The following is a 26,885-nucleotide window of genomic DNA, read 5'->3' as shown; positions in this document are numbered from 1 at the left end:
TTTAGTTCTTAAATTATAGTTATGCTAAATTACCTGGGTTTATGGCTATTTCATTTGTTATAATTTAAGGAAGTTGGGCCTTCTTTCCCTCCATCCTTTTTTTTATCTTGAGCCCAGTAGCCTAGCTGTGTACACACAAATTGCTCATCAGGGTATTTATCTTAACAAAGATATTTTCATTAGCAAAGGAATTATGCTGCTACTGTTAAGATAGTAAGTAACCCAGAGATGGTCCTTTCATTTTAAGAGCAATCACAACATAAAAGGAGATATGAAGTTTTTGTTGTGTTTTTTTTGTGTGTTTTTGATTATTGTGTTATTTTATACTAGGTTTTGATGATTTAGCTTGACAAGGATACAAATTAATATTTAAGCTTCTGCTGGAACTCATCATCTGTTGCTGATTTTGTTTTTTTGGTTTTGGTGGTTCTAAATATTGACAGGCAAGATGAGAAAAAAGTCATAAACTCCTTATCTATTTCTTTTCGGCAATTTCAAACAGTTTTTATTTAAGCTTAAATTTCAACGAATGGTTACATATATTATCATTGCCTGTTTTAGAGTTTTACTGGCACAATTATCATATCACTCAAATATATAAAAACCTTAAGTGAGGTTAAGAATGCTTTGATAAGCCACCTGGGGTTCCTTCTTTTTTAGCACTTCTTTTGCCACTCTACATTGGACTTCTCACACTGGAGGCTCATGAACTCTATATTAGACCCCTGGTTCATAGTATATGAATAACCCATAGACACAGACAATAGTGGGTAATAGCCTAAGGGGGGCAGGGGCTGGGTGGAAGAGGGCAAAGGGGGAAAATGGGGACATCTGTAACAGCACAAACAATAAAAATAAAGTTTAAAAAATAAGAAATAGTTGTCACATTAAAAGGAGGTGTTATATAGAAACCTGGATTTCTAACTTCCTTCAGTTCCACTAAAGGTCTAAGGTTTTCATTTTCATATGAAAGTCATATGAGGAACAGCTAGTTACTCCTTTTACCATCCTTTCTACTATTCTTTGTCTCTTCCACCAAGCTGAATAAAGAGGCATTCATCCTTATAAGAGTCCTATGATTACTCTAGCTTGCTTCACTCTTGATCCACCTGGTCAGTAAGGGCATTGAATTTGTGGCCCTTGCTATGTAAATGATCCTTGGGAATCTCATCAATTACAATTTTTCAAGTCCCATCTATAGGACTTTTCACTTCATCTCTTTACCCAAATGGTATTGTTGGACTCAAACACAGAACTAAAGTCATTAATAAAATCATTAGTTGTACAGTTACTATCAAGGGCAATTTTTTGCTTGTTAGCCAATGTCACTCTTTCCCTGTAAGGAAATGACTTCTGGAAGTTAGTGCCAAGGAAAAGAAAATATTTTCTCTCTTCCATATTTTTTATTATAACCTGTAGCTTTTATCTTTTGATCTTGGCTACCAAGAAGTTCAGAACTCAATTTGTAATGTGACATAATTCTGGTGGTACTTCTCCCCTGACTTTGTGTATCCTTGACTATTATATTAATACTAATTGCAAAAATGAGCACACATACAATGTTCTATAATTTTCAAGTTCATTTTGCAAGAGATTGAGCTTCAATACATCAGTATATAAGTAATATGTACACTAACTTCTCAAAATTGTACACCAGTACATCAGCATATGAGTAATATGTACACTAACTTCTCAATCTACATTGGCAACAGACTGATGTTTATAAAATATTAATAAGACTATACTATTTTTCTCCTGCTTATTTAAAAAGTCTCCATGTCTACCTCTTGCTCATAAGAAATCTAATCTGTTTATCAGTCTTTGTCACATTTATTGAACCTCTCCTATTCACTTCTACCTCCACAAAGTCTCAGTAATGGACTAATTATAGTTCTCCAAATGTACCATTGCATTTCTCACCATTGTCTTTCATAATGACATTTCTTACACCTATTATCCCTCTAGCTTTTTGAAGGTAAGTCTACCACAGCAGATATTTCATTGTACTGTCATTTTCTAAGCACACGAATTTTAACAAAATTCTTCCAGTGAAGAATCTTGTTTGCTTTGCATATTTTCATTTTGGTGTATCTGATGACGAGGCCAATATTTGGTGTAATATATTCTCATTGACTTAATTACTTACCTAAATTTTAGTTTGCTGAAATATTGATATAATTAATATAATTGGTATGGGCTATATTTCAGATGATAACTAATATTTTAGACTAAGTAGTGAGTACTTACTATATGCCAAATTCTTCTCTAAATATATAACATGTATCAATTCACTCAATCCTCCCAACCATTCTATTATCCTATGGTTTTGTACTCATTTTAGAGAGGTAGAAACTGACAGCCAAAGATTAAGTAATTTTACCAAGGACAGCTGGTCAGAAGTAGGGCCAGGGTTGAACCAGGAGATCTGGTTCCACAGGTGTTCATAGTTACCCTACTCCTCTGCCTACTATTTATGTATTGAACATATATTTGATCCTTATGGCATCCAGTACATATTGGATTGGGCAAAAATTCATTTGGATTTTTCTGCAAGATGGCTCTAGTAGTACTTAGTTGTCTTTAACTTCATTCAAAACAATTTTGTTAGATTGTATTGTGACAGCTGTCATATCAGCATGCATTGAAAATCTTATCAAAATTGGTGAATTTTTGTGTAGACATTTTAATATTGAAAATGAGAGAAAATCAGCAACATTTTGGCATATTATGCTTAATATTTCAAGAAAGGTAAAAAGACAACTGAAATGCAAAAAAAAAAAAAAAGATGTGCAGTGTATGGAGAAGGTGATGTGACTGATTAGAGGTGTCAAAAGTGGTTTGCAAAGTTTTGTGCTGGAGATTTCTCACTGGATGGTGCTCCATGGTTGGGTAGACCAGTTAAAGTTGATAACGATCAAATCAAGACATTAACTGAAAATTATGTTACACCATGCAGGGGATAGCCGGCATACTCAAAATATACAAATCAATAAAGTCATTGGTGAAAATGAAAATTGCATCTTTAATTTATGGGAAAAAAACTAAACAAACTTTTTGGCAAACCTAGTAACTAATCTTAACTTTCTTTTGTCCTATCAGTATTCCTGGGAATGTAGGGATTCTTTCTCTGCTCCAATGTGTGATGACCAGATTGAATTCTTGAAAAGTCTAGTGAAGTTCAGCAAAATGTATTAGATAACAGTGCCTTTGAATGTAGTGTGTTTGTGCACATTAGTTATTTAACCAAGAGTAAAGAAGACTGACGATATACTGACCAGTCACCACAATTGCAAGCAACTGAAGCCCATAGCTCTCACTATAGAAGACAGAAAGAATTGCCTGTGAAGTCTGTAGCACAGCTCACAGAAAGAAGATGTGGAATTGGTTTGCTTAGAATCCTAAAATGCAAACATTTTACCTACAAAGACTTAATGTCAGACATCCTTAATTTATACTCTGACAATGAGTGATTCTTTCAAATCAAGAGTCTTCATTCTCTTTCATCCCCAACCCAGTCAATTTACCATGTGGAGACAATACACTGCTAATTTGCTAAGGTAATAAAGCACTGTCTTCCTTGTTTCTTATATTATAAGAGGGAATCATATAAGAATAAGTGTTGACTACCCTATGGACCTGCATTTCCAAAGCTGGAGGCCCTTTTTTCTCTAAATAAGGGTTAGTTATCAGTAATCTTATTAATAAGGTTAACCAGGCATTGGGCAAAGACCAGGTGTCTTAGAAGGCAGGTGCCAGCTCCTCCAACTCATGAGTGACCTCAGCTTGCATTGACTTTTGCCAATCCCACTCCAGCTGGATTTGAGATAGGTTTTAACTACTAAGTAATACATTTGGATGTCTTGGTATAGCTCAATAAAAGTATGTCTCATCTGTTTGTCCTAAAATGTATACTTTCAACCAATATATTGTATTTAGCAGTGTTTTGTTCCATTTTATTTCCTTCATCACAAATGTATGAACAAACACCCTTTTATTAGTTTCTCCTCTGGAGATTGACTCAGTAAGACTGAGTTATTATTAGTGAGACTCAGTTATTTATTAGTGAGATAACTAATAAGAGAGATTTGGATAAATAGGACTTAGTGGAAGGCCAGCACATTTATTTCGATGAGATCTTCATCAAGCCTGAGGAAGAATAATCTAGAAGAAATTAAGGTCTACATAAATTCCTTTAGGAAGAGTCTAAGCCTCTCTTTTGGCTATTTTAATGTAAAATTGATCATTGGATCCATCATCTTTGTCATGAAAAGCGTCTACCATTAACAAAACCTGTTCCTCTTGGAAAACCATTAGTTTTTAGTGAATTACCTAAAGTTATGGGGTACTCTGAATAAATTATAACCTATAAGAGTCACTGTTTAATAGTCACACTTTCATGGAAAATACTGAAAGAAAATGTTTACTGGCAACAATGTCATATTCCTTATTATAGTTATCATAATTTTAATTCTTAAAAGTTATCATTTTTAGACCCTAAAGCATATGTTTTTCAGAATGTGTATAAAGATTACTTTTTGAACAAAAACCAAAAGTTATTATTTCTGCAGTCATAAAGATTAAGACAAATTTTTTCAATTATAGCGATATTTTAATTTTAACTTTAATTTTTTATTTCTAATTTATTTTTATTGTTGATACTATTACCAGATATCCCCATTTTCTTCTTCTTTGCCCACTCACCTCCACCTAGCATCCACCTGTCTTTCCCTCTGGCCATCACCACACTATTTTCTATGTCTATGGGTTATGCATATATGTTCTTTGGCTAATCCCTTCACCTTCTTTCACCACCACCCTAACCATAGCTGTCAGTCTACAGTGATATTTTTAAAAGATTAATGACAATAAAGCTCTTCTGCATTATATTTCATATAAAAATGCAATATATATAAAATAGCACCATGTTGATATTATATATGAAATATATAATATTTTTGTACATTTCATATACAAATAACACCATTTGTGTATATATACATATATATGTGTACATACATATATTTGCAAAGTGTTGAGCCTATTTAAAATAGCCATAAAAACAAGTTAAGTGGCTTCCAAGGTCTTTGGCTAGAGAGGTTAAACTTTTAAATTAATTTTAATAGTGGTCTATCAGAAGTGTGTTTGTAGGTTAAATCTCAGAAATATGTAAAAGTCATCTATGAACATTTATGTTATTAATGACAATCCATAAAGTACTAAAGTTTTGTGCTACTCATTAATCAATATAGATCATGGCATTGAGAGTCACAGCATTTAACTCATTACTCTCTTTCCAAAAATGCTGGGTGGATTTCACTCAGAGAAGCTTCTGATGTTTTTCTTCAAGAGTTCCAGTGGGGCTCTAAACCATGGAATTAGGTCATTATTTTCAGCTTCTGTCACTTTGAACAGCTAACATACTTGGCCTCAGCTCCAGTGTCTAGTTGATGTGCCAGCTGACTGTCATGGTTTTAGTTTGGGGTTTCAATTTGTCTCTGTAGTTAAAATATATCACCCTATAATATCACTGATCTAATGAACAATTGCAATTATTAAGGTGTCATGTTCTTCCTATGGAAATATTGAAACGGATTAGCAAATACCTTAAATATATTTGATTTTTGTTTAGTGTATTGTGAATATGACACCGAGCACTTTAAGGTACTCGGTCTGGTTATATCCCTATTGCATTATTTTAGTTTAAGTAAAAGGATTTTAGTTTGGTTATGTCTTCTATTTTCTTATCAAAAAAACATCTAAAATGGACTGCCTTTTGATCCAGCAGTTCTGCTGCTGGGATTATACCCTAAGAGCCCTGAAACACCATCCAAAAAACCTGTGCACCCCAATGTTCATAGCAGGCACCATTTACAATAGCCAAGTGCTAGAAGCAACCTAAGTGCCCATCAGCAAATGAGTGAATCAAAAAACTATGGTACATTTACACAATGGAATTCTACACAGCAGAGAGTACGATGGAGCTTATACCCTCAGCAACAGCATAGGTGGAACTGGAGAGCATTATGCAAGTGAATAAGCCAGGTGGTGAGGGACAAGTACCATATGATCTTACCTTTAATTGGAACATAATCAACAAAAGAAAGAAGCAACAAAATATAACCAGAGTCATTGAAAATAAGAACAATCTAACAATAGCCAGAGGGGAGGATGGTAGGGGACAGAGGGGAGAAGGGCTTTCAGGAACTACTATAAAGGACACGTGGACAAAACCAAGGGGGAGGATGGAAGCAAGGCAAGGAGGTGGGTTTGGAGGGGGGGTAGAGAGAAAATACAGACAACGGTAAATGAATCAACAATAAAATAATTTAAAAAAGAACATTCTTTACTTTTGCCTGTAAATTATACCAATAATAGCAGATTCTATATATATATGAAAAAACGTGTATGGGCAATTAATGCATGCAAAGAGTGTCTGGTCATCCCTGCCCAAGAGCTGACCCCTTCACCATGGTGGATGAGGTTTCTGGAGGAAGGAAGAGAAACCATAGTGAAACTCTTATTTTTTCCTTTTTTTTCCCCTGTTTCTTTTGGCAGGAACTTTTTACCCCTGAATGCAAGTTTAAAGAATCTGTTTGAAACTATTATGTAATCTACTCATCTATGCTGTACAGACAACAGGAATCTGGTAGAGCCTGGTTTTGGGATTGAATAAAGACGGACAAGCTATGAAAGGAACAGAGTAAAGAAAACCAAACCAGCAGATCCATTTTCTACCCAAGCCATTGGAAGGTGAGGTTATGTGTGCAGTATTCTTATCAGATGTATTACACATTTAGTTTTTGTATTGATAACTCTGCTTTTGGCCATCAAGAACCCTTGAGGAATGCTGGAACTATTCTTTTATCTCGACCTGGGTGATGGTTGCACAGATGTGTAGTTACATTGTACATTTAAGATTTGTACACTTTGCTGGATGCGTATCTGTGTCTAGTATGTATACACCTATTTATACTCACAAATTGATAGAATATATACACCTGTGTATTCCATTAATTTTAAAATGCCAGCAAAACTCACTCTCTACCTATTTCTAATGTCTTACATTCTCACTGCTCTTCCAACTTCTCTAGCTCCTAGAATAATTTAATTACTTAAAAAATTTTAAATTTGTAATGATGTTACAAATCTGTGGCTGTAACAATAGAAATATTACGGAAAACTTAGTTTAGAGTATTATGGAGTAAATATATTGCCTGTTTTGATGTTATCTAGCTTAATCATATTATTATGAATTATTGTAGTTACAGAAAATGAAGTTGAGTAATTTGTCTTGTAAAGAACTTGTTGATTTTCTATCTCCCTTCCAAACTGTATAATTGTTTAGTATTCTTAATTGTTTGCATTATCTTCTTTTATTATTCACCTGCAAACAATGAAGTCATTTACTTTGATCAGATTCTGAGAAAGCAGGCTATAAACTTTTGTTAATTAATCAGAAATATTTGTACCTTTCTCATCAAGGATTTGGCAGACGTATCATTTACTTTTATCTATTATTAAATTTGCTTGTGGATTACACAAAGAATGACATTGGGGCTTTTCTATAGTGTTTTCCCATTTAAATACTTCTTATTTCGTGGAAAATTAGATATACAAGTACTAAATAAGCATGGTATCAGTGTTAGAAGCAGTTTGATTTATGCTTGTTTTTTTATCCTTACGAGAAAGCCTTAACCATCGAAAATATCCACATTGATTTTATAAATCCACATTCTCTCTATGAGAATAAAATAATTTAAAATATTAAAATTAAATATTAATTATGTGAATTTATAATTCAGCTTTCAGTTTGCCTAAGTTTGGAAAGGAACTCTTGTTTGATTAAAACCATCTTTATAATTCAATGATATTGACTTTCCATCATCCTCTACTAAATTTGTCTCTAGAACAAGTCATTGAAACCCAAACAGTTAACCACCAGGGTCTATCTAGGAAAATAAAACTCATGCCAGACTGAAATATGAGTAAATTATTCCCACTATATGATAGATCATAAAGAAAATTAGAAAATAAATAAGGAATTAGAGGGTTTTCTCTGTTCTTCTAAAATAACACCTCAGTGATTTGCTTTATATTCTTTAAATTAATTTTGTAGACATCAGATTAATTAATAATCAAATGCAAGTGAAAAGTTTAAAAACTTAGTCAATAATAGCTCTAAATAATATTAATTTTTAAATAGGGATGCTTAAGAATGACTAAATTTCTAAAACTTTATCTCTTAGCTGCAGAAATGTAATGAAAAGCAAAAAGTCCTTATATCTCTTTTAAGTGAAGCAAAATTTGGAAACCAACTATTTGGTATATCCAGTAAGAAATATCTGAGACTCTAAGGTGTGATACACAATATCACTTGGTATTTCAGTCATGCACTGAACTGTTATGTGTGTGTGTTATATATATGTATACATGAGGAAGAGAGAAACGGTATTTTCAAATAATTAGCAGATAGAAGTACTCTTAATAAAACAATTAAGGCAGTATTGTAATGACAGAGGTTATCACATAGTGCAGTTGATAGAGGAAATTAATGTCAAGCTTTCAAGACACATACATGATATAAATTATATCATTGAAAGTGTTAGGGCAAATTAGCTACTTGATTAATTAGTGATGCTGCTCTGGGGCATTCATATGTCTTATCACTAGACAATCAAAGTTAGTGCTCTGATACTATTGTCTCCTAATTGGATTAGTAGTGGGAGTAGAGATGGAAAGTGTTTCAAGAATGTGGATTTAATCCCTTTTACCACCTTGCCAAGTCCTTTAATATAGGTCTGATGTATACAAGCACTTTCAAATATATGTGATACTGAAAATCATGATTCAAGATGCAAAAGGTAAAGTTCTACCACCTTGAACAAGAAGATTGTACAATATATGGTAGTTTCATCCTAACTATACACAAGTTCTCTTCATAAAGTATAGTAACTCCTCATTTAATGTTATCTACACATACTTGGAACTGCCACTTTAAGCAAAACAAACTCTAATGAAACCAATTTTAAGGTAGTAGGAATCAGATTGTTTTCTTCAACATGATAATAAACTTGACCAAACAACATTATTCTAGGACCTGCTGTATCATGAACTTTCAGAAACCTCAAAAGCAAGCTGGGCAGGTCTAATATACTTGTGTTTCTGATGGCAGATGATTTTAACTCACCTAGTCTTCCCCATGCATCAGACACTCTTATGTTTTTTTTCCTATGATTCCTAAGAATCATTTTCTTAAAAGCCATATGAACTCTTGTTGACTGTGTGGCCAGACACTGTTCAGACAGTTTCCCAGAGCTCACCAGATGTCAGTCCCACTTGCTCTCTTGCCATTATGTACTTCTGCTTTGTATGACATCAGTTATTAGATTTGTTATAATATATCATGAAACGAGGCTTAAAAAAATAGAAAATACCACATTGTTGCTTTCAGTTATTTAAGGGTCTCTTTTCATAATCTCGGGAGAGGAAATCTAAACAATGATCTTCCTAAAGCCCTGGTTCAGGAAAAGCAAGTCCTTTGTTATTGCTTTGTATAGCTTTGAAGTTGACACTAGTGTGACCTTGTTGCTTTTGAACCACTTGAGAGAAAAATAATTTATTGATCTAGGGTGTAAATACTTGAAAAGATGAATAGAAATGGGTGGTTCAAGTGTCAGTGTGCAGTGTGGAAAGAATGTCTGATTTTTTAAACAAAGAGATTAGGTTTAGGCCTTGCCATTCTCCTCTACTTATTGTGTGTGTATATATTTTCAAAGAGGCCATAGCTCCATTTAAACCACCTCTCCTACACAAAAGTCCATGCATACCTATGTACATATTTTAGTTATATAACCAGATAACATGAACGGTAGTAATATCTGCTGTTTGGGGGCAGGAAGGTACTGGCTGTAAAACAGGAATCTCCTTCAATGGGATGATTTACTTGAGGGAAACAAGAACTGGGCAACTGCTGAGGTCTGAACATATACTCAATCTTAAAACTGAACTAGGGAACGTTCCTGTTTTCCTCCTTTCTTCATGCCCTCCTTCCTGTCACTAGTTGCCATGTACCGAGAACCATCTTTGCATGATGTTGGAGAAACGGTCCCAAAGGCTGGGGTGACGCCAAGTAAAAGCACAAGTGCATCTGCAATAATGAATGGAGGCAAACCAGTCAACAAAAGTAAGACAACATAGCCAGATCCTCACAGGTGTTGTGACTTACTCTTCCTGAGCACAGTTGAGTAATTTATCCTTGCCAAACATTCTGCTCCATGGCTGAGGAGCAGCTGGAAGTAAGTGGATGCTTGCTATTTGCTATTTTGAACTTTTTGGTTGCAAGTGGATAAATCTCAACCTGTTGCACCTCCTACAACAAGAAAACACCTGAATAACCAGCTAAACTCAGACCATGGAATTGCCCTACCATATATGGAATGCCTTTTTTAATACCTTTTCTGTGACTGTGACACTTTCATGTGAATGCATATTACTTCACAAGTACACTCGATACCTGGCCTGCTGACAGCTACCCATAATCCTTTTGAGTCCTGTTTCAGCAACCTCCATGTGTTTTAAGTTCAATTTTGTAGCACACAGTACTGAGTAATTTCTAGGTAGAAGCTGTTAAACCTGTGCTCTTATGGATTTCTCTCCTTCCCATTTTTACAGGCTGCTTGCTCCCACTGTCTGTGACCTATTGCAGGATGCGTTTCTCTAAACCTTAAATGTTGCAGTTGACTTATTTCAGAGAGTGATATAGGGAATCAGGAAGCTTCCTAACCTCTTACTACAAATTGTATCATAAAGGTCAGGAGTGGTGTCTCCAGCTCACACTAGCAATTAAACACACATACGCACTGTTCATTGGCAGGTACTGTGATCCTGAGGTTGGCGTTGCTGGGGTGAGAAACCCAGCAGTGTTTCTCACTGGGGTCAAACACTGTACATGGGATGTTCTCTAAGATATGTGTTTGACATCCCCCTATAGTTTCTTTGTGTGTGTGTGTGTTTTATACATATCACAAGCTTACTGGTAATGGTAACATTTGCCTTGCCCAGCGAGCAAGACCCACTGGTTTTTGAGAAAGTGGGTCCAAAGAACTCTGTAGGCCTTGTAGGCCTGATTAAGGTTCATTTTTCATCTACTATTCCTCATTATTTGGAAAAAAAGAAAAAATCAATAATTACAACTTATAAGAGTTGCGCTACCTAAATATATTTCAGATATAATCCTTCCTATTTTTAATGAACCAAATTTAATGCCATCCCGGGTTTTGGCTGCGTTCCACTCACACTCAGCAGAGCATGGGCAAGGCGGCTGTTGTGTTCTTTTCTGCAGCAGCAATGCAAACCTTAGTTATAATTAGACTTTAATATTTTTTGGTGTTTAAAGACAGGTTTTTAAACTGGACACATTAGGAAAAAATATTTTTTTTAGCTCAGCATGCTGAGTCAGGTACTGTGTATTTCACCAGTCCATACCTCTAACTCAACTTCTTAGGGCCCAGGTTGCCCAGTGGCTGGGATAGAGGTGCCTTGCCATGATCTTAGAATGCAGTCTGTTGAATTATTCTAGATAAAATTAAAGGCAAACCAACACATTTAAACATCAGGTTGCTGGCCCATTCAACCAACTTACTTTTGTTTTATTTGCTTTCTTAATTTTCTTTTAAATAACTCTGAGCTTAGGGGAGACAACTCCCAAGAAAGGCCATGAATAGTTGAGACAACACAGTGAAGAAACCATGCAAAGTGTTCAATATTCAATATAAAGAGTTGCAAAATGTTTAATATTAAACTGTTTGGAAATACATTGTCAATTCTGTGTATACTTAATAAAATTCAATGTTTTGTCCTCAGAAGAATTGAGACCAAACTGAACCTCATTTATAGAAAACTACATGTGGGATCATTATACTGGCCTCTTGTTATTAATTCTATGTTGAAGGATGATCCAGTCACTATTTACCCCCATCTGCACTGTATTTCCTGAGAAATGATTTTGTCACTGCTTTTCTAAGTCTCCATGACAGTTCTTGCCCAGCATTTTAAAATATTGGCCTGCTTAGCTGGTTAAAGATTTAGTATAAGTTTAATTGTTTATGCTTATTTAATTTTCATATTGGATTCCATTTTAATAAATAAAAAGTTAGCATAATGTTTGAGTAGATTTATTGTTGATAATGGCTAAAATACAAATGCAACAAAATGATTCCTTGGACCATTCTTGGTTTGTTATACCATTTTGAAGCCTATTGCTTTTTAACAGGATTAGTTAAAATACATTAGATGAATTTTATAACTACTTATTTAGGGAAGACATGTAATCCATAACATGTGGCAAACTATGAATAATTTAATTTGAAATTCCAAGTAAGTGGGTTTATAGACACTGTTTATCCTAACATTCACACACACACATACTTATCAAACAACCCACTGATTTGCTTCTGGTAATCAGCCTTATTTATTGGTTTCTTTTCCCCTGCAAGGCTGCTTATTGATTAAAATTGACAAGATTTATTTTTCTGAAGACTGAGATTTATGAAAATGTGCCCCTGTTTTTTTATATGTGTTGTCCACAAGGTCATTTATTCTTATGAGTGGATGTCAAAATACTTTCTTCTAATATATGTTTAGACATATTGTGAAAGGTCTTTGTTATTTGTAAATTATTCCGATCACTTCCTTTGTGTTTGGTCTCATCTGTTGCACGGGACAAGGGCAGCACTAATGAACTGCATGTTGTAGGACTTTGGTATCAAGAACTGTTGGTATGTATTACTCAATTTACATACAAAAAGTTTGCATTTTACAGTCTCTGTGTTTAATATCATTTGTTATATTCATAAACATATTGAATAAAATATTTATATGAAGGCATTTTGGAAAACATCAAACAACTTTATGTAATGAAATGGCATTACATCACCCACAAATATAGAGATATGTCATGCATATAAGTTGGTAAGTCATCTTCCCCCATTACCATGCCAAAGAAAATTTTAGCTCTTTGATGATACCTCTCTCTCATTATTTTTCCAGGATAAGACCCTTCTCTCTTTTTCTCCTCAAAAATCAACCTTGTTGTTATTAAGTAATTGCAGTCTGTCACCAGTGATGTCCTGTATAGTAAATCTGATGGAACTCATTTGTATTTACAGACTGTGTGTTTTGTACCTACATGTACATATGTCAATTGTATTGAGCTTGACGTCACATTCCATTTGCATGTGTATCTGGTGTGGGAGGGTTATTTCTATTGATTCATTATAATAGATGATTGCTTCACCCATCCCTCAGCAAGGCTTGGGAATGTTAATGGTTTGATATTTCAAGTGACACCATTTTATTTTCATATCAGTTTGATTTCTAAAGTGTTTTGCTAAAACTTTACCTGGAAAAAATTATAGAAGGAATGCAAATAGTCTACCCTATGTAAAGAGTAAATTATATTGAGCATCATTTCATTATAAATCCTGGAGAATTTAGAAATTCTTTGCTGTAAATGTTCACTTGTCCTGAGTGTTTTAGAGTAGTGGGTGGCTTCAGGAGCTCCACAATGGGCCCATAAGTATCCTGCTATAGTCTTTCTAATCGTTTACCTTTTGAGAGTAAGTAGAGTTTATTATACCTGGCTAGCTGCTTAATTAACATCTAAAGCACTAGTACAGTCAAATGTTTTTAGGATGACTAATATCAGATTAGGTTATCCTTTAAGATAAACAGAACAACAACCCAAAAAAACCCTTCTTGTTCTCTATGTTAGATATGTATCACTTTATTTAAAGTTTTCTCCCTAATATTATAGGGAGAATTAAAATTTCAGAGAGAGAACAGACTATAAAATGTATTTTAGAATAAAGTAAAAATATTTGAAAATTAATTTCAATTTCATTCCATAATAAGATTATATCCAGGGAAAGCAATTGAGCTAAATAGAGTCATATCAAAATCTAGATTTGAATTATGTTACTTTGAAGTGAAATACATTTCATAGCTTAAGTTCCTTAGCTTACAAAGTGGTACAGGGCCTGTTGACTCTTGAATACTGAATAGGTTTTCAAAGTTTTGAAAATGAGTCTGAAAACAAAGGCTGAGTTGTATTTTGTTTAGTTTTGTTTTTTCTGGGTTTTCTATATTATTCAGTCTAATTCTGATGTTTGCTGGCAGAGTTGGTGAGGTCATTCCTTTCAATGTATTGAAAGACTCTAGATTAGCTCAAGGAGTCCAGGGAGAAAATGGAGTATAATATTCTTCTCTTAGGTCCTATGACTTTAGTGGAATTTTATTTAAAAGTCCTACTGGAAAGATTTCTCAGTGATGGTTTGCCAAGCAAGCAGGGTTTGTGTCAATATCACTTACAAACTTGTTGCATCCTCTTCAGTTGACATTTATCCCATTGTAACTTGGGACAAACTTGGATAAGTAAATGAGATTTGCACATTTTCCCTTTTTCTTGATCTCTGTTCATTATTTTTGTTTCTTTGTTTTTTTACTGTTGTTCAAATACAGCCATCTCCATTTCCCCCCTGCCAATCCCCCGACCCCAGTCATCCCAACTTCCCACCCTCAGTCTTACCCACTTCTGGTTTTGTCCATGTGTCCTTTATAAATGTTACTGAAAACCCTCCCCCCTCCTTTTTTTTATTATAAGTTTGTTCTTGCCTTCCCCTCCTTCTTAATAAAAGAGAGGGAGTTTCTATCTTAGCAATGGAATCAAAAGGTGAAGTACAAAATCATATTTAAGAAGAGTAGAACATATGTCTTTACATGTAACTATTTTTATTTTATTTTTACAATTTAAACTTGTAAACTAACTCACTTCTTAATAGATCTATTGATGTTTGAAAGCTAGAGTCAAAATAAAACACACACAAGAAATATTCAAAATTTCATTTCAGTAATTTGTTGCTGAATGAACCAAGAATATAGATGATTGCTATGTATTTTCAGCTTGTCAAAAATTTGGACAAATCAAATTCTGACCTTGATAATAAACATTTCTCCATATCTAAACTTTTCCTTTAAAAACATAAATGCTGAGGGCATTTTTCTTACATTAAATTTTAAAAAGAGCAACACTTTTATTGTAGTTGAAATTAATGAAAAGAGAAAACAAATATAGAAATGCGAGATACACCTTAGTTTATGTGAGGAGGCAAAGGAAATTAAGGGCAGTGCCAGCAGAGCACATGTCGGCCAACTATTCCTTGGCTGTGAGCCAGATCCAGCTCACATTTAGTTTTTGTATGCCCTAGGAAGAGTTGAGAATGAGTTTTTCTTTTCTTTTTTATGGTTTTACAATGTCAAATACAAACAAAGCAGAATATGCAACAGAGATGTATGTGGCCCACAAATTCTAAAATATTTACCATCTGTTTTTTGTTTTTTGTTTTTTTTTCATAAAAAGCAGAACTCTGCAATAAGGGGACCTGGACATCTCTTGTACTGTGATGGCTGGATAATGTAGGGAATTCCTATGTGTCCATCATCAAATAAAGTCATCATTGCAATTGCTACTGAACAATTATAGTAAGTTTCTTTGAAACCTGAAATACTTAGAGAAGAGGAAAGAATATAATCTATTTCTTAACTGCTTACATTTCCCTCATTTTACAAAAGTGATGTCTCAATTGACATGCTCAACAATCCAGATACAACTAGTGTAGTTGCTCTCCTTAATCTCAGGATAGAGAGAACAACTTCATAAATGTGTTAAAGTATGAAAACACTATTAGTATTGGAAAAATCAACATCAATTACATTTTCTCTTAAATCATTTTCAATATAAATTGTAAGTAACTCAGCAGATACATATTTTCTTCACTTTTGGTAATTTGACTTACAAAGTCCAACCCATGTCTCTAAAATACTTACATCATTAAGTAATTCCCAAGTAAAAATTTTCACCTTAAACAATATAAAAATTATTTTATTACATTATTATAGGATTTTACAAAATATAATTCACATTTAGAGAAAATGTGTGTCTTTTTTAGCTCTAAATGATTAAAGGTAGCCTAAACTAATGTGTGTCAGTAGATTTAACTGCAAATATGTAAGGGAAGTCCAAATTATTGTACATTCTCATAATTCAATGTGAATTTCATACAGAGCAAAATTTCATCATAAAAATAAACATTTTGTTCTTATCACTGTGATTATTTGCAATTTCTGTTTAAGCCATTTCTAGATTTTTCTTTTTATCCTCTGAGCTTTTGAGACTGGTGCCAGTTTATCATGGCATCTGTTCTTGACTTTTGTGCATGACCTCAATATTTCAATAAGTAATGTGTACTTAGAAGTAGGAGAATTTTTTAAGAGAAATGAATACATATTTTTGGCTCATCATAGAGCTAACTAGATATTGTCTTTTTAAAAAGCAATTTACCATGGAGTAACTTAATTAGTGAAAAATCAGATTTCTTATACATGTAACCCATGCCCAGTTTAAAAAATGTTCTAATAATAGAAAATGGATGCTTTTGAATAATAATTCATTTTTAATCATCAATTGGTAAAATACATATGACACAGTGTAAATGACATATGTCATTATTCATTTAAAATGTTAAATTGTACATTTTCATAATTTCTTTATCTTTAAAGAATCTTCTTTTGTGAGTTTAATGTGAGACTACACAAATGTCTTACTGACTAAAAATAGCCATTATTTTTTCAAAAGCACTAGTGATATTGCCTCTGCCTCCTACCCCATCCAACATTATACTTCATGTGTGTTTATATTCATTGTCCCCATATGAAAATACTGAGTGATATAGAATCCTGGTGAAACATGATCAACAGATTTATGTGAGGATATATATTTTCCTTTTATTCTAAAATGGCCTTTGTTGTATAGGGATGTTTATTTCTAACAACCATGTAATTCAGCATTTCTCAACTCCAGCACTATTGATATTTAAAATCAGATAATTCTTTGTCATAGGGGAAAGTCTTGTGCATGTAGTGTGTTTAGCAGCATCCCTGGCTTCTACCCACTAGATGCCTGTAGCACACTCTCCCACCCCACCCAGTGTGACAATCAAAATTTTCTCTAGACATTACTAAATGTTTTCTGTGTGGCAGAGCTATCCTTGATGAGAACCACTGATGTAAATTGTGAAAGAAAATTTTCTTTCTGGTGTTACGTACATAAGAGTTTGCTTAACTCATTGTTAATAAGTATCTAGGTTTCATTCAGAAATGTTCAATTCAGGCTTTCAGAAATACAAAAACATATAATAGTCTGTTTGCCCTGTCCTCATGGTGATTATACATGGTTTCCTCTGCATTTGCATTTTCTAATGTCCTACGAAAATAAGAATCCAGTCCTCTTCCACCTAATTGTTAAGGATAGTCTGTGCCAAGCCAGATTTCACATGCGTTTCCATTCCATCCATCCCAGCATTCACAGTTTCCACAACTACATATTCCATTCCCTGAAATAAAATACACAGGAGAATCATTATCATGATTGAAATATACTGAGTTAAAATGTGTTATTGTAAACTATAACTGTTCATAATCAAAGCCATTTTATTCATTCTCTGCTAATTTTCTCATTGCTGTCTTTCAAACAATTAATGGTATCTACTTGGTGCCACTCTCAAGTTAGCATCAATCTAATGGTAACCATTAGTATCACTCCAACCAAGTTTCCATGTCATAATTTTGTTTTCCTATAGAGAGCAAGTTACATGTGACTTATGAATAAATGCTAAAGATCTTAAAGCTCCTTGACATAGTATGAGCTAGGCTGAATAATCAGCTAGAAGAGGAAGATTGTATAGTAGGATAGACAGAAAGTGAATATCTAGCTTAATGACACACATATTTATCTTTGACCTTTAGCTAGAAATACAGAGAACAAGCCCTGGCTAGTGTAGCTCAGTGGATTAAACATGGGCCTGTGAACCTAAGGGTTGCTGGTTCGACTCCTAGTCAGGGCACATGACTGGGTTGTGGGTCAGGTCCCCAGTAGGTGACACATGAGAGACAACCACACATTGATGTTTCTCTTCCTCTCTTTTTGTTTCCCTTCCCTTTTCTCTAAAAATAAATAAATAAAATCTTTTTTAAAAAGGAACATGGAGAACAAATATACATGTCTATATTTCTTCTATAACATTTTAAAGAACATATATTATAGAACCAAATATTAGGACTCAATAACTCAGGATAGCAGTAGCTATTATACTCTTAACTTGTTTCCATACTCCTACCCCTCTCCTCGCCACACCCATTCCTTAAAAACATCCAATACATCAACCAACTTTGGTACTTGGTTCCTGTTTAAAATAATATTCCATTCTCTACACCATGCTCAAAGTAAGATAGTTGTCAAGAGAATTATTTTCTTTTTTCAGTATGCAAAACAGCATATGTGGAAGTTGGGGCAAGTTACTTTGGGAATTTTCTCCCAAATTATGTAATTTTGGTGCATTTGTTTGTATTCTTCTATGCCTGGGAATAATGTTAGTGCTTATTCACAAATGCCCACCTCCATTTACATACTTTATATTATTTGGCCCTTGAGAATACAGAAGCTCTCCTTCCCAGTGATGTACAGCAAAATGTGAGGTGTGTCATTTGCCTTTATTGCAAAATGTGGCATAGATCAATTGGAGTAGGGTAGTACTGCACCTGTGCAAATGAGACCATCATGTTTGTCACAGTCTCTGTCATCACAGTCACAGAATTCTCCTGAAATATACCATTCTTCAGCAGAACAAATGCACTTTCCACAGTGACAAGAACCTGAAATCACAAAGGGTATATTGGTAGTCACCACATAACTAAAGGTTTCCATCTAGAATAGAATACCATGAATGCATTGACAATAGGCTTCTAATAACCTATCTTTCAAAGGTAAAAGTTTATGGAATAGCCAATTGCTCAGAAGGGAGCTTTACTTACTGTAATTCATAAAGGTTATCCAGGAAAGGCTTCATTATGGATCTAGACAGTAGCAATTAGCCTTGAGCAAATGTTCCATGGCTCAGTCTGGTTAAAATGTCAATGAGAGCAGAATGTGACTGATTTTTATAAATGGCCTTCCAAAAAGATGTTCAAAAATAGATCGTATTTTTTTCTGAATTGAATTATGTTTTAAAAGTGTCTGTCCTTTAAAGGAATTGAATAGAAAGTTCTATTAAATGAGGGTGCATTTTATAATTAAAACAACTGCTAAATTTATTTTGCTTATACTCACAGATTTTTGTTTATATGATTTTTTTAAAGTAAAGACACACCTACATATTGGGTGACTCAGTAAAGTGCTAAAAATGCACACAAAGTCATTCATTTAGATTTTACTTATTAAGTTTTATTCTCAGGATTTCCTGCCATAATCCAGGATAGCTGTAACCATCATACCCAAATGATCAGCTTTTATGAGGCAATCCAACCACCTTTCTCATTACTTCATCCATTTCCCCTCTTATTATTTCCTACCTAATTAAAAACTTGCTCTTTGGCTATTAAAATATTTTGGTTTGCTGAGAAACAATCGTATTAATGGTGCACTTAGAAAACTGTACCATTAATAGTGAATTAAACAGTGTCAAAGAGAGAAATTTCTCTCAGCCTAAATGTCTTTAAATGACAGACTAAAAAACCCTCATATGGAAAAATTACTTCTACAACAGCAGTATACTTTGATAGACCATTTGACAAGAAAATTCCAGTTCCAAAAGTCTGCTATTTATGAAATACTTAAAATGAAAAATGGGGATTGATTTTTGTATATGTTTTGAAAAACTAGCTTTTGTTGGTCAGCATTTTCCCCAGCTGTGTTATTCTTTTCTTTTTGTTAATTCTCAGTGCATCTTAGGGGTAGAAAATTCTTCTACTGCTTCTGAAACTAGGAGTAGCATAGCATGTAATAATAACACAGTGTGATTATTATTAATATGTCTTATAGCGCCTTTGTTATAGAGTGCTCTGACTGGTTTTATAAATTACCAAGGGTCAAATTGCCCATCTCTGGAAAGGGAAAATCTTTGGGAGAGGATTCTTTCTGACCTATAAGCCACATGACTGCCAAGAGGTGACACATTGTTCAGCTCAGCTGGACCAGAACTTACTCATGCCCATGAGTCTCAGGCCAGCCATAAGGAACAGCTGGTCCATCCTGGCATGAACTCCAGGGTTGTAGATTCATGACCATGACACCACTAATCCATTTATTTTCTTTCTCAGTATAAGGACCCTTAAAAATGCTCTGATCTCCCTTCTATGCTTCTTACTGGCTTCCATTCCTGGGGAATCTGTCACATTTTCTCATTTGTCTTCAGAGCATCCTTACGACTTAAGAAGAGGAAAGAAATGAAATTCTTCTGACTTCAAAGATGAGAAAATGGAAATATAGAGAGGATAAGGGAACTGCACTGGGCTACATGGGCAATAAAAAAAAACAAAACAGAAAACCAGTTAACCTAAAATTTCAATCTGATTCAACCTACTATTTACCTATCTGCTCAGCTGTGATACCTCTCCGAAGAAAAACTTTCATCTAGTTTAAAAAAATGAGTTGTGTGTTCCTACTGATCTGAGTGACAGCTATATTGGGTGAGGCAACTAGAACACTGGCTTATCTGGTTTTTGAAGCTTAATTTTTAGCCTGTCTCTTTTTGGGGATAGAGAGCCAGCCAGGGTGGGTGGAGGTGAGGGATAGGTGGATGGGTGGGTGTACCAGGGACTTATTTGGATGACATAGGGCTCAATAATATAATTGTAAAAGTTCCAAGGAGACATTTAATGACATGCGATTACAGCCACTGTCAGGCAACATTTTTAAGAACACCAGAGGTGATGACATGAACCTAGCTTGTAGCTATCAAGGTAAAAAGGTTATTATATACTCTTGGATACAAATAAATACCCAAACAAACATTTGATGAATTATATGAGGGGACACCCCCCAAAACCAGAATTTATTTATAAAATATTTGTACTTATCCTTACATGTTTAACTTCAGTCACCTTCAAAGTACTCTCCATTTGATACAATACACCTTTTGAGATGTTTTTCCCACTGTTCAAAACAGTTTTTGAACAGGTCAATTTTGATGCCTTTTAGTGCTTCTGCTATTTTTTGTTTTACCTCTTCTATATCAGCAAACCCTTTCCCTTTGAGGATTTTTTCACCCAGGGAAACAAACAAACAAACAAACAAAAAAGTCACTCCAAGTGAATAGGGAAGGTGGGCACAGCGGTCATTCCAATTTTGGTCAAAAACAACAGAACACTCATGCAGGGTAGGTAGGTGTGCTCACCCATAAATCACCCATCTTGAAATAGGCAAACACGTCGAATCTTCAAAAAATTCACTGAAGCTGAACACAGCCTCTCACAACAATGCCAGCTGGTACACTGATACAGATGGGTTCCTAGAACACTCACCTACTGGGAAATCTGCACTAGAAGGAGTCTGCTATCCAAAAGATAATTTAGGTTTTTGGGGTCTCCACTTCATATCACATATTCCACAAAGGTAGCAGCTAAGTTTATGGGAGACCTGGCTCTAAGATCACTTCTCTGGTTATTCACAAAAATTGCAGTTTGAGTCTGAGAGTGAGCACCTTTGTCAGCTGCCCCATGAACAAAGTGGAATTTTTACTTTCATTCATCATGCCTGACAAAATGCTGCAACCTGACATCCCAGCAGGCGGTTTTCACTGTTGTACTAACAACTCTATTCCTTATGAAGGTCACAACAATGTATCTTATTTTAAATTTTTCTATGGAGTGATTTATTGTCTTGGCTATAAATTTGTAAAGAAATAAAATGCTATTTCTTCATCGTCTCCTGAGGTGACAGCTTTATTCACAGTTTCAGATTTTTCTTTCTGGTGGAAACAGTTGGGTACAGGTTGCTAAGTGGTGTGCCATACTCAAAAAACTTGTAATAGGTTTATCTTCTCTGTACAATGTCAAAAACCCTTAGTCTTTTATGAGTTATTTTTCTATGGTTCTCGAGGTGAGGGTGGGGTGGTATCCTCCATGGAGACAGAAAAAAACTGCTGTATCCTCACTATTCTCTGTGCCTATGAAAGGGCCTAGTTCCATGGGCTTGGTTTTAGGCCTGCCCTTTTATAATCCAGCAATGATGTCTCCAGAATAAGGAAAGAAAGGGGGCTGCATACAGCTGCTGTAGACAATAGAATGCCATCATCATCACTAACACCAGCCTCAAAACATCACTAACACCAGCCTTGAAGCAGCTAAAGCAAGTGTTTCCAGGAGCTGAGGGCCCCTGAAAACTGAAAAGGTGAAAGATTTGTTTGGGACTTGGAATTAGGATGAATTTAATAGGATAACAAAGGGGAACAAAGTTACCACTTTAAATTCATTTCATTGCCACCAGGCTGCTGTAATTGCATTAGGCTGAAGCCTCCTGACTAACAAACACCAGCCTCAAACACAGAATTCCTGGAAACCAAGGATATGGTTGTGTACTGAAATGAACATGTTTGTATCAATTTTCAGCCTCCCTCCTGCCACCAGATGTGTTCAACATCCACCTGATTTTATTTTCGCAATTACATCAAGACACCTCTCTCACTGAGTAACATTGACCTTGAGTGATAGGTAAAGCAACAGCCACTCCTAAGGGGAATGATTCCATGGCACATTCTGCTTCTGACACCTCCTTAGCAGATCAATTTTGTTTCACTGCGTTTCTTTAGAAAGATATTACCGGCTACTTTTGACCCAGGTTAGGTGTTGGAAGGTAAATGCAGCATCAGGTATAGTAGTCTGAAAAGGGGGAACCTTGTTTGTTCTGCAAGAAGGCAACTGAGCTGAAGAAGAGTTCTGGCAAATGACATCTAGCTCCAGGCAGTGCAGCTCCCTAACATTTAGTGTGATTTCCAGGAATTTCAAGAGTGTTTTTGCATTTCTGGGCTCTGCTATTTCACAGGTGAACTCAATGATTATTATTTTGCCTGGGCGGGGCAGGGGGTGGGGGGCAGTGCATTAAGTACCTAGTATATCTTATTGTACTTTCTTCTTATACAATTATTAATTGTATTAAGGTTGCATACAAGTGGCTGAGGATCTTATTATATGCACTTCATCTCCTGCTGTCATTTCCTTGGATACTAATCTTCACATGGTTAACTTTCAATCTTAATATCTGGTACAGGCAGAGGACAGAGTGGTTTTCATTCATTCAAATTACAGTCTGAAAAAGATGTTAGCTGCATGCCACTGTGCAAACTATGTGTCAAAACAGGGACCCAGTCCAAGCTCCAGCAGATACTCACCCTTTCCTGAGCACAATATGCCATCTGCTGATTCACATAGACTCTTGCTCAGTTCCTCCGTCATGTTACACTTCCTGGGATGTTGGCAGAGCTTTCCAAACCATCCTCTCTCACAAATGCAGCGACCACAGGAACACGTGCCATGGCCTGCGAAGCAATTACAGAGTGGGGTGAGAGAAGGAGATGGGTAAATATCCAACTGAATCACAGTTTTTAAGGAAGAAATATGGAAAACATAGGATCTCATTTCCTATAGAGCAAACACACTTTCCCTTAATGCTTAGTGAATTGGATGTGCAATTATTTAAAAAAAATTCACAACAAAGTTTTAACTTCATGTAATACATTGAATGTAGCAAAGAAGACAGATTCCAGAGAGAAAAAACCTCAAGACACTTTAAAATGGAATTTTACCATCTTTCCTTGATACAAAATAACATCATTTGCATTTTTCTTAGCATAAACTCTTGGTGCTTTTCTTCATTGTGCACACCATGACACCCAGACCAATGATACAACATTTATTGATTGTAATTTTATTATTCAAAAATAAAAATAAAAGGTTAATTTCCACAAGAATGGCATCTAGTATTATATTATTTTATCTGTGTACCTCTCTACTTATTAACAAGAGCTAATATAAGTGTAGGTAACTGTGTCTTTCTATTATTGTCTAGAAGTTAAAAATAGCATGAGACTTAGATTCATATCGCTCACACTTTCTTTTCCTATTGTTTCTGTCATTGGTTACTGGTTTGAGAAATGTTTATCTTTTGGTTATATATACAATGTTGTACTTGTGACAGTTATACATTGGTATATACAACTGTCTAGTTGCTTGCCACAGTCTATTAGATTGCATCATCTTCCATTTTAATTTCTTGTTTCCAATCAATGGTTTATCCTTTTTTATATATGTGTATTACCTTATAGGCAGATCTCTTCAAATGGGATACACAAAACAGCTGTTTGGAAAAATTTTACTGAGTCTCTACTATGAGCAGATCATTTTGCTAAGTACCAAGTTATGTGAAATCAAGCATCAAGGACACAGTTATCCCTCCCAGGGACTCACAAAATCATTTGGCCTGATCAGCCCCTCTGGACCCAACACTATTCTGTCTTGATCATTTGCTCTGACAAGATTTTCAAGAGTAAACTTATTCCATTTGCTTCCTCCTACACTCAGTTTTGCTCAAGAGGGTATTAAGGACCAATGCTTAAATGTTTGCAATTAATTGTTATAATTAATTTAACCTAACCTCACATAAATCCAAGGGTTTTCCTGTAACACATAATCATCTAGAAGTTTACGGAAAGCAAATGGAAAGCAAACTCAAGAAAGACCTAGATTAACAGACCTTGTCCAACAGCCTCTTTTTATCCTTAGGTTGATTTACTAAATTTAATCTCACAGCCATTTGGTTCAGGTATTATCCCCATTTTACAGTCAAGAAATTGAAGTTTAGATAAACAAAGCAATTTTACCATGAACCACATAGCTCAACCACACAGAATCAGACCTTGACTCCAATTTTTCTGATTTCAATGTCTACTTCTTTTCTTCTGTTGCATCACACTGTCTCTATATTTCATTCTGGGAAATAAGCAATGGTCAGTTTGAGACAACTAGAATCATTTTCTTAATTCCTATATTTTTTTAACTGTGCATAGTTTGAAGGTATCCTTTTGACATTCATGGGCACTTTCTTCTTAAAATGACTCTCCTTACTCTTTCCACAATCCTCTGTTGTCTATTTATTCTTCTACTTCTTTTTTGACCTGATTAATGTAGGCAATCCTTGATTGTCTGTCTTCAGTATCTCTCTATAACTTCTCTTTTGAAAAATTCATCACATCACAGTATATCTGATAACCTCAGTGACCACAGGACTATATCACTCCTGTGATTCGATACTTTGTGTTCTATGTTCTACTAGCATCCAAAAGTGATGCTTCTCAGCTGCATATATAGTTTTCTTTCTAAATATAGAAAACTACTTTTCTATATTGTCCATTTCTTTTAGTGATATGACTTTCCTTCCAGTCAACCAGTTCAAAATGTTTTGAATCTCCCTTACTCCTCTCATCTAACAAGTTGCCTGATCCTGTTGAAACTATCTCCAAAATATCCACTCATATCACCATCATAAATCTTTGAGAAACCTTCCTATCATGTTTTTCTCCAATATTCTCACTCACAGTTCCTATTATACCACTCTACTCACAGCCTTGAGATCTGGTGCTATATGACTCCCTAATGTTTGAAATGAAGTTCATCTTTAGCCTTCCTTATGTTTTAGGCTCCTGAACAGAGTCCCAAGATACTTCCCCAACCTTGCAATATCTCCTGTTTTCCTTTTGCACATATGTCCTTATCTAACCAAATTTACCTACTTCTTCTTCATATGTTCCATGTGCTTTTCTGACTTCATGCTTTTGTTTTGATAGAAATGCCATTCTCTTATTCCTCTACTTAACACTTTCAGGCCCTGATTAATTTTGAAACCACTGTGAACTTTTCTAATATTCCCAAGTAAAATTCATCTTCTCCTCTGAATTTCTGTAGTACCTTATTTTTCACCTCTGTCATGGAACTTTTTGTCTTCTACCTTGTGATATGTTGTTATTTCTCAAATAAATGCATTCTTTGACTATGAATTCCTTGAGGGCAGGAATCACTTCTGATCCGTTACTGTAGTCTTCAGAGTGCCAAGCACACTTCCTTAGTCATAGTGTATCCTCATAAAACACTCGTAAATTGAGGTTATTTTAAAATAATATCTTCTAATTAAAAAAAATAAATTGCAACTGAGAACTGTAAACTGAACCCAGGACATGTTTACAGGTCATCTGGTTAGGGAACTGTCCTTCAAGGCCAATGGACAGTTTGTGGATGACTATTTTATTTCCATGTTCTGTAGAGTGGAGTGAAGTTAGAGAATTAATGTCCCCTAAAAGCTACACATTCAATCAATGCTTATTAAATTGACTATATCTTGATTTCTCCAATAAAACAAAAGTCCACTTAAAATGAGGTCTACTTAAAAAGTTAAAAAAAGCTGTCCATCTTTGGGGGCAGATGATCTGGGGTACAAGATAAGTAAGAAAGCAATAGAGAGCTTCTAGTACCACCCATTGAGCTATGGATTTTTCAAGTATTCCTGTTTCTTACTGACTCAGGTTAGTAAGCATTATAATTAGTTTGTCATAATTAGAATCATTAAATCTCTATTGAAAAGAAAGGCATTCTGATTTTGACTTAGAATATCATTGAGAATAACTCAGTGGCACCTCACAGCAAATAATTTAATATAAAGTTTATAAGCAAGGATAGGTGATTATTTTTTTTATTTTATAGTGCATTTATTACATCTTTCTAAAAGGTTAATTTGGCACCTAGCCCAGATAGTAGTCAAAATGCATTAGTATTTGCATGTTTTAGTTCGCCATTTACATAGCTCCTTTTAGTTTTTTTTTTTAACTTTCAATAATATCTTCTTTATAAACTCTAAATATTTAAGTCTATTCTAGAGCTATTTATTGTGCACTAGATATTGAACTAGTCCTGTCCCTATGGTTCTTTCAGTCTACTAGGTGAGAAAACAA

The 26,885-nt window shown here is 34.8% G+C and overlaps 2 protein-coding genes across 2 annotated transcripts in view; one reads left to right on the top strand and one right to left on the bottom strand.

The window, feature by feature from the left end:
- Nucleotides 1-12,098, top strand: part of FGF14 (fibroblast growth factor 14) — a 215,646-nt gene extending 203,548 nt beyond the window's left edge. The window contains 3 exon segments of the mRNA XM_028526713.2: nt 6,556-6,658; nt 6,661-6,750; nt 10,061-12,098. Of these exon segments, the coding sequence (XP_028382514.1) occupies nt 6,556-6,658; nt 6,661-6,750; nt 10,061-10,197 (330 nt within the window). The 3' untranslated portion in view covers nt 10,198-12,098.
- A 3,193-nt stretch (nt 12,099-15,291) lies between these two features.
- Nucleotides 15,292-26,885, bottom strand: part of ITGBL1 (integrin subunit beta like 1) — a 262,437-nt gene continuing 250,843 nt past the window's right edge. Inside the window, exons 9-11 of the mRNA XM_028526960.2 lie at nt 23,277-23,423; nt 18,652-18,765; nt 15,292-17,447 (exon numbers count right to left, since the gene is read on the bottom strand). Of these exons, the coding sequence (XP_028382761.1) occupies nt 17,356-17,447; nt 18,652-18,765; nt 23,277-23,423 (353 nt within the window). The 3' untranslated portion in view covers nt 15,292-17,355. The remainder of the gene's footprint in view (nt 17,448-18,651; nt 18,766-23,276; nt 23,424-26,885) is intronic.

The sequence above is a fragment of the Phyllostomus discolor genome, chromosome 11 (assembly GCF_004126475.2).
Source record: "Phyllostomus discolor isolate MPI-MPIP mPhyDis1 chromosome 11, mPhyDis1.pri.v3, whole genome shotgun sequence".
Taxonomy (NCBI): Eukaryota; Metazoa; Chordata; class Mammalia; order Chiroptera; family Phyllostomidae; genus Phyllostomus; species Phyllostomus discolor.
Note: the sequence above shows the minus strand (reverse complement) of the source record. Positions and strands in the feature narration are given on the sequence as shown.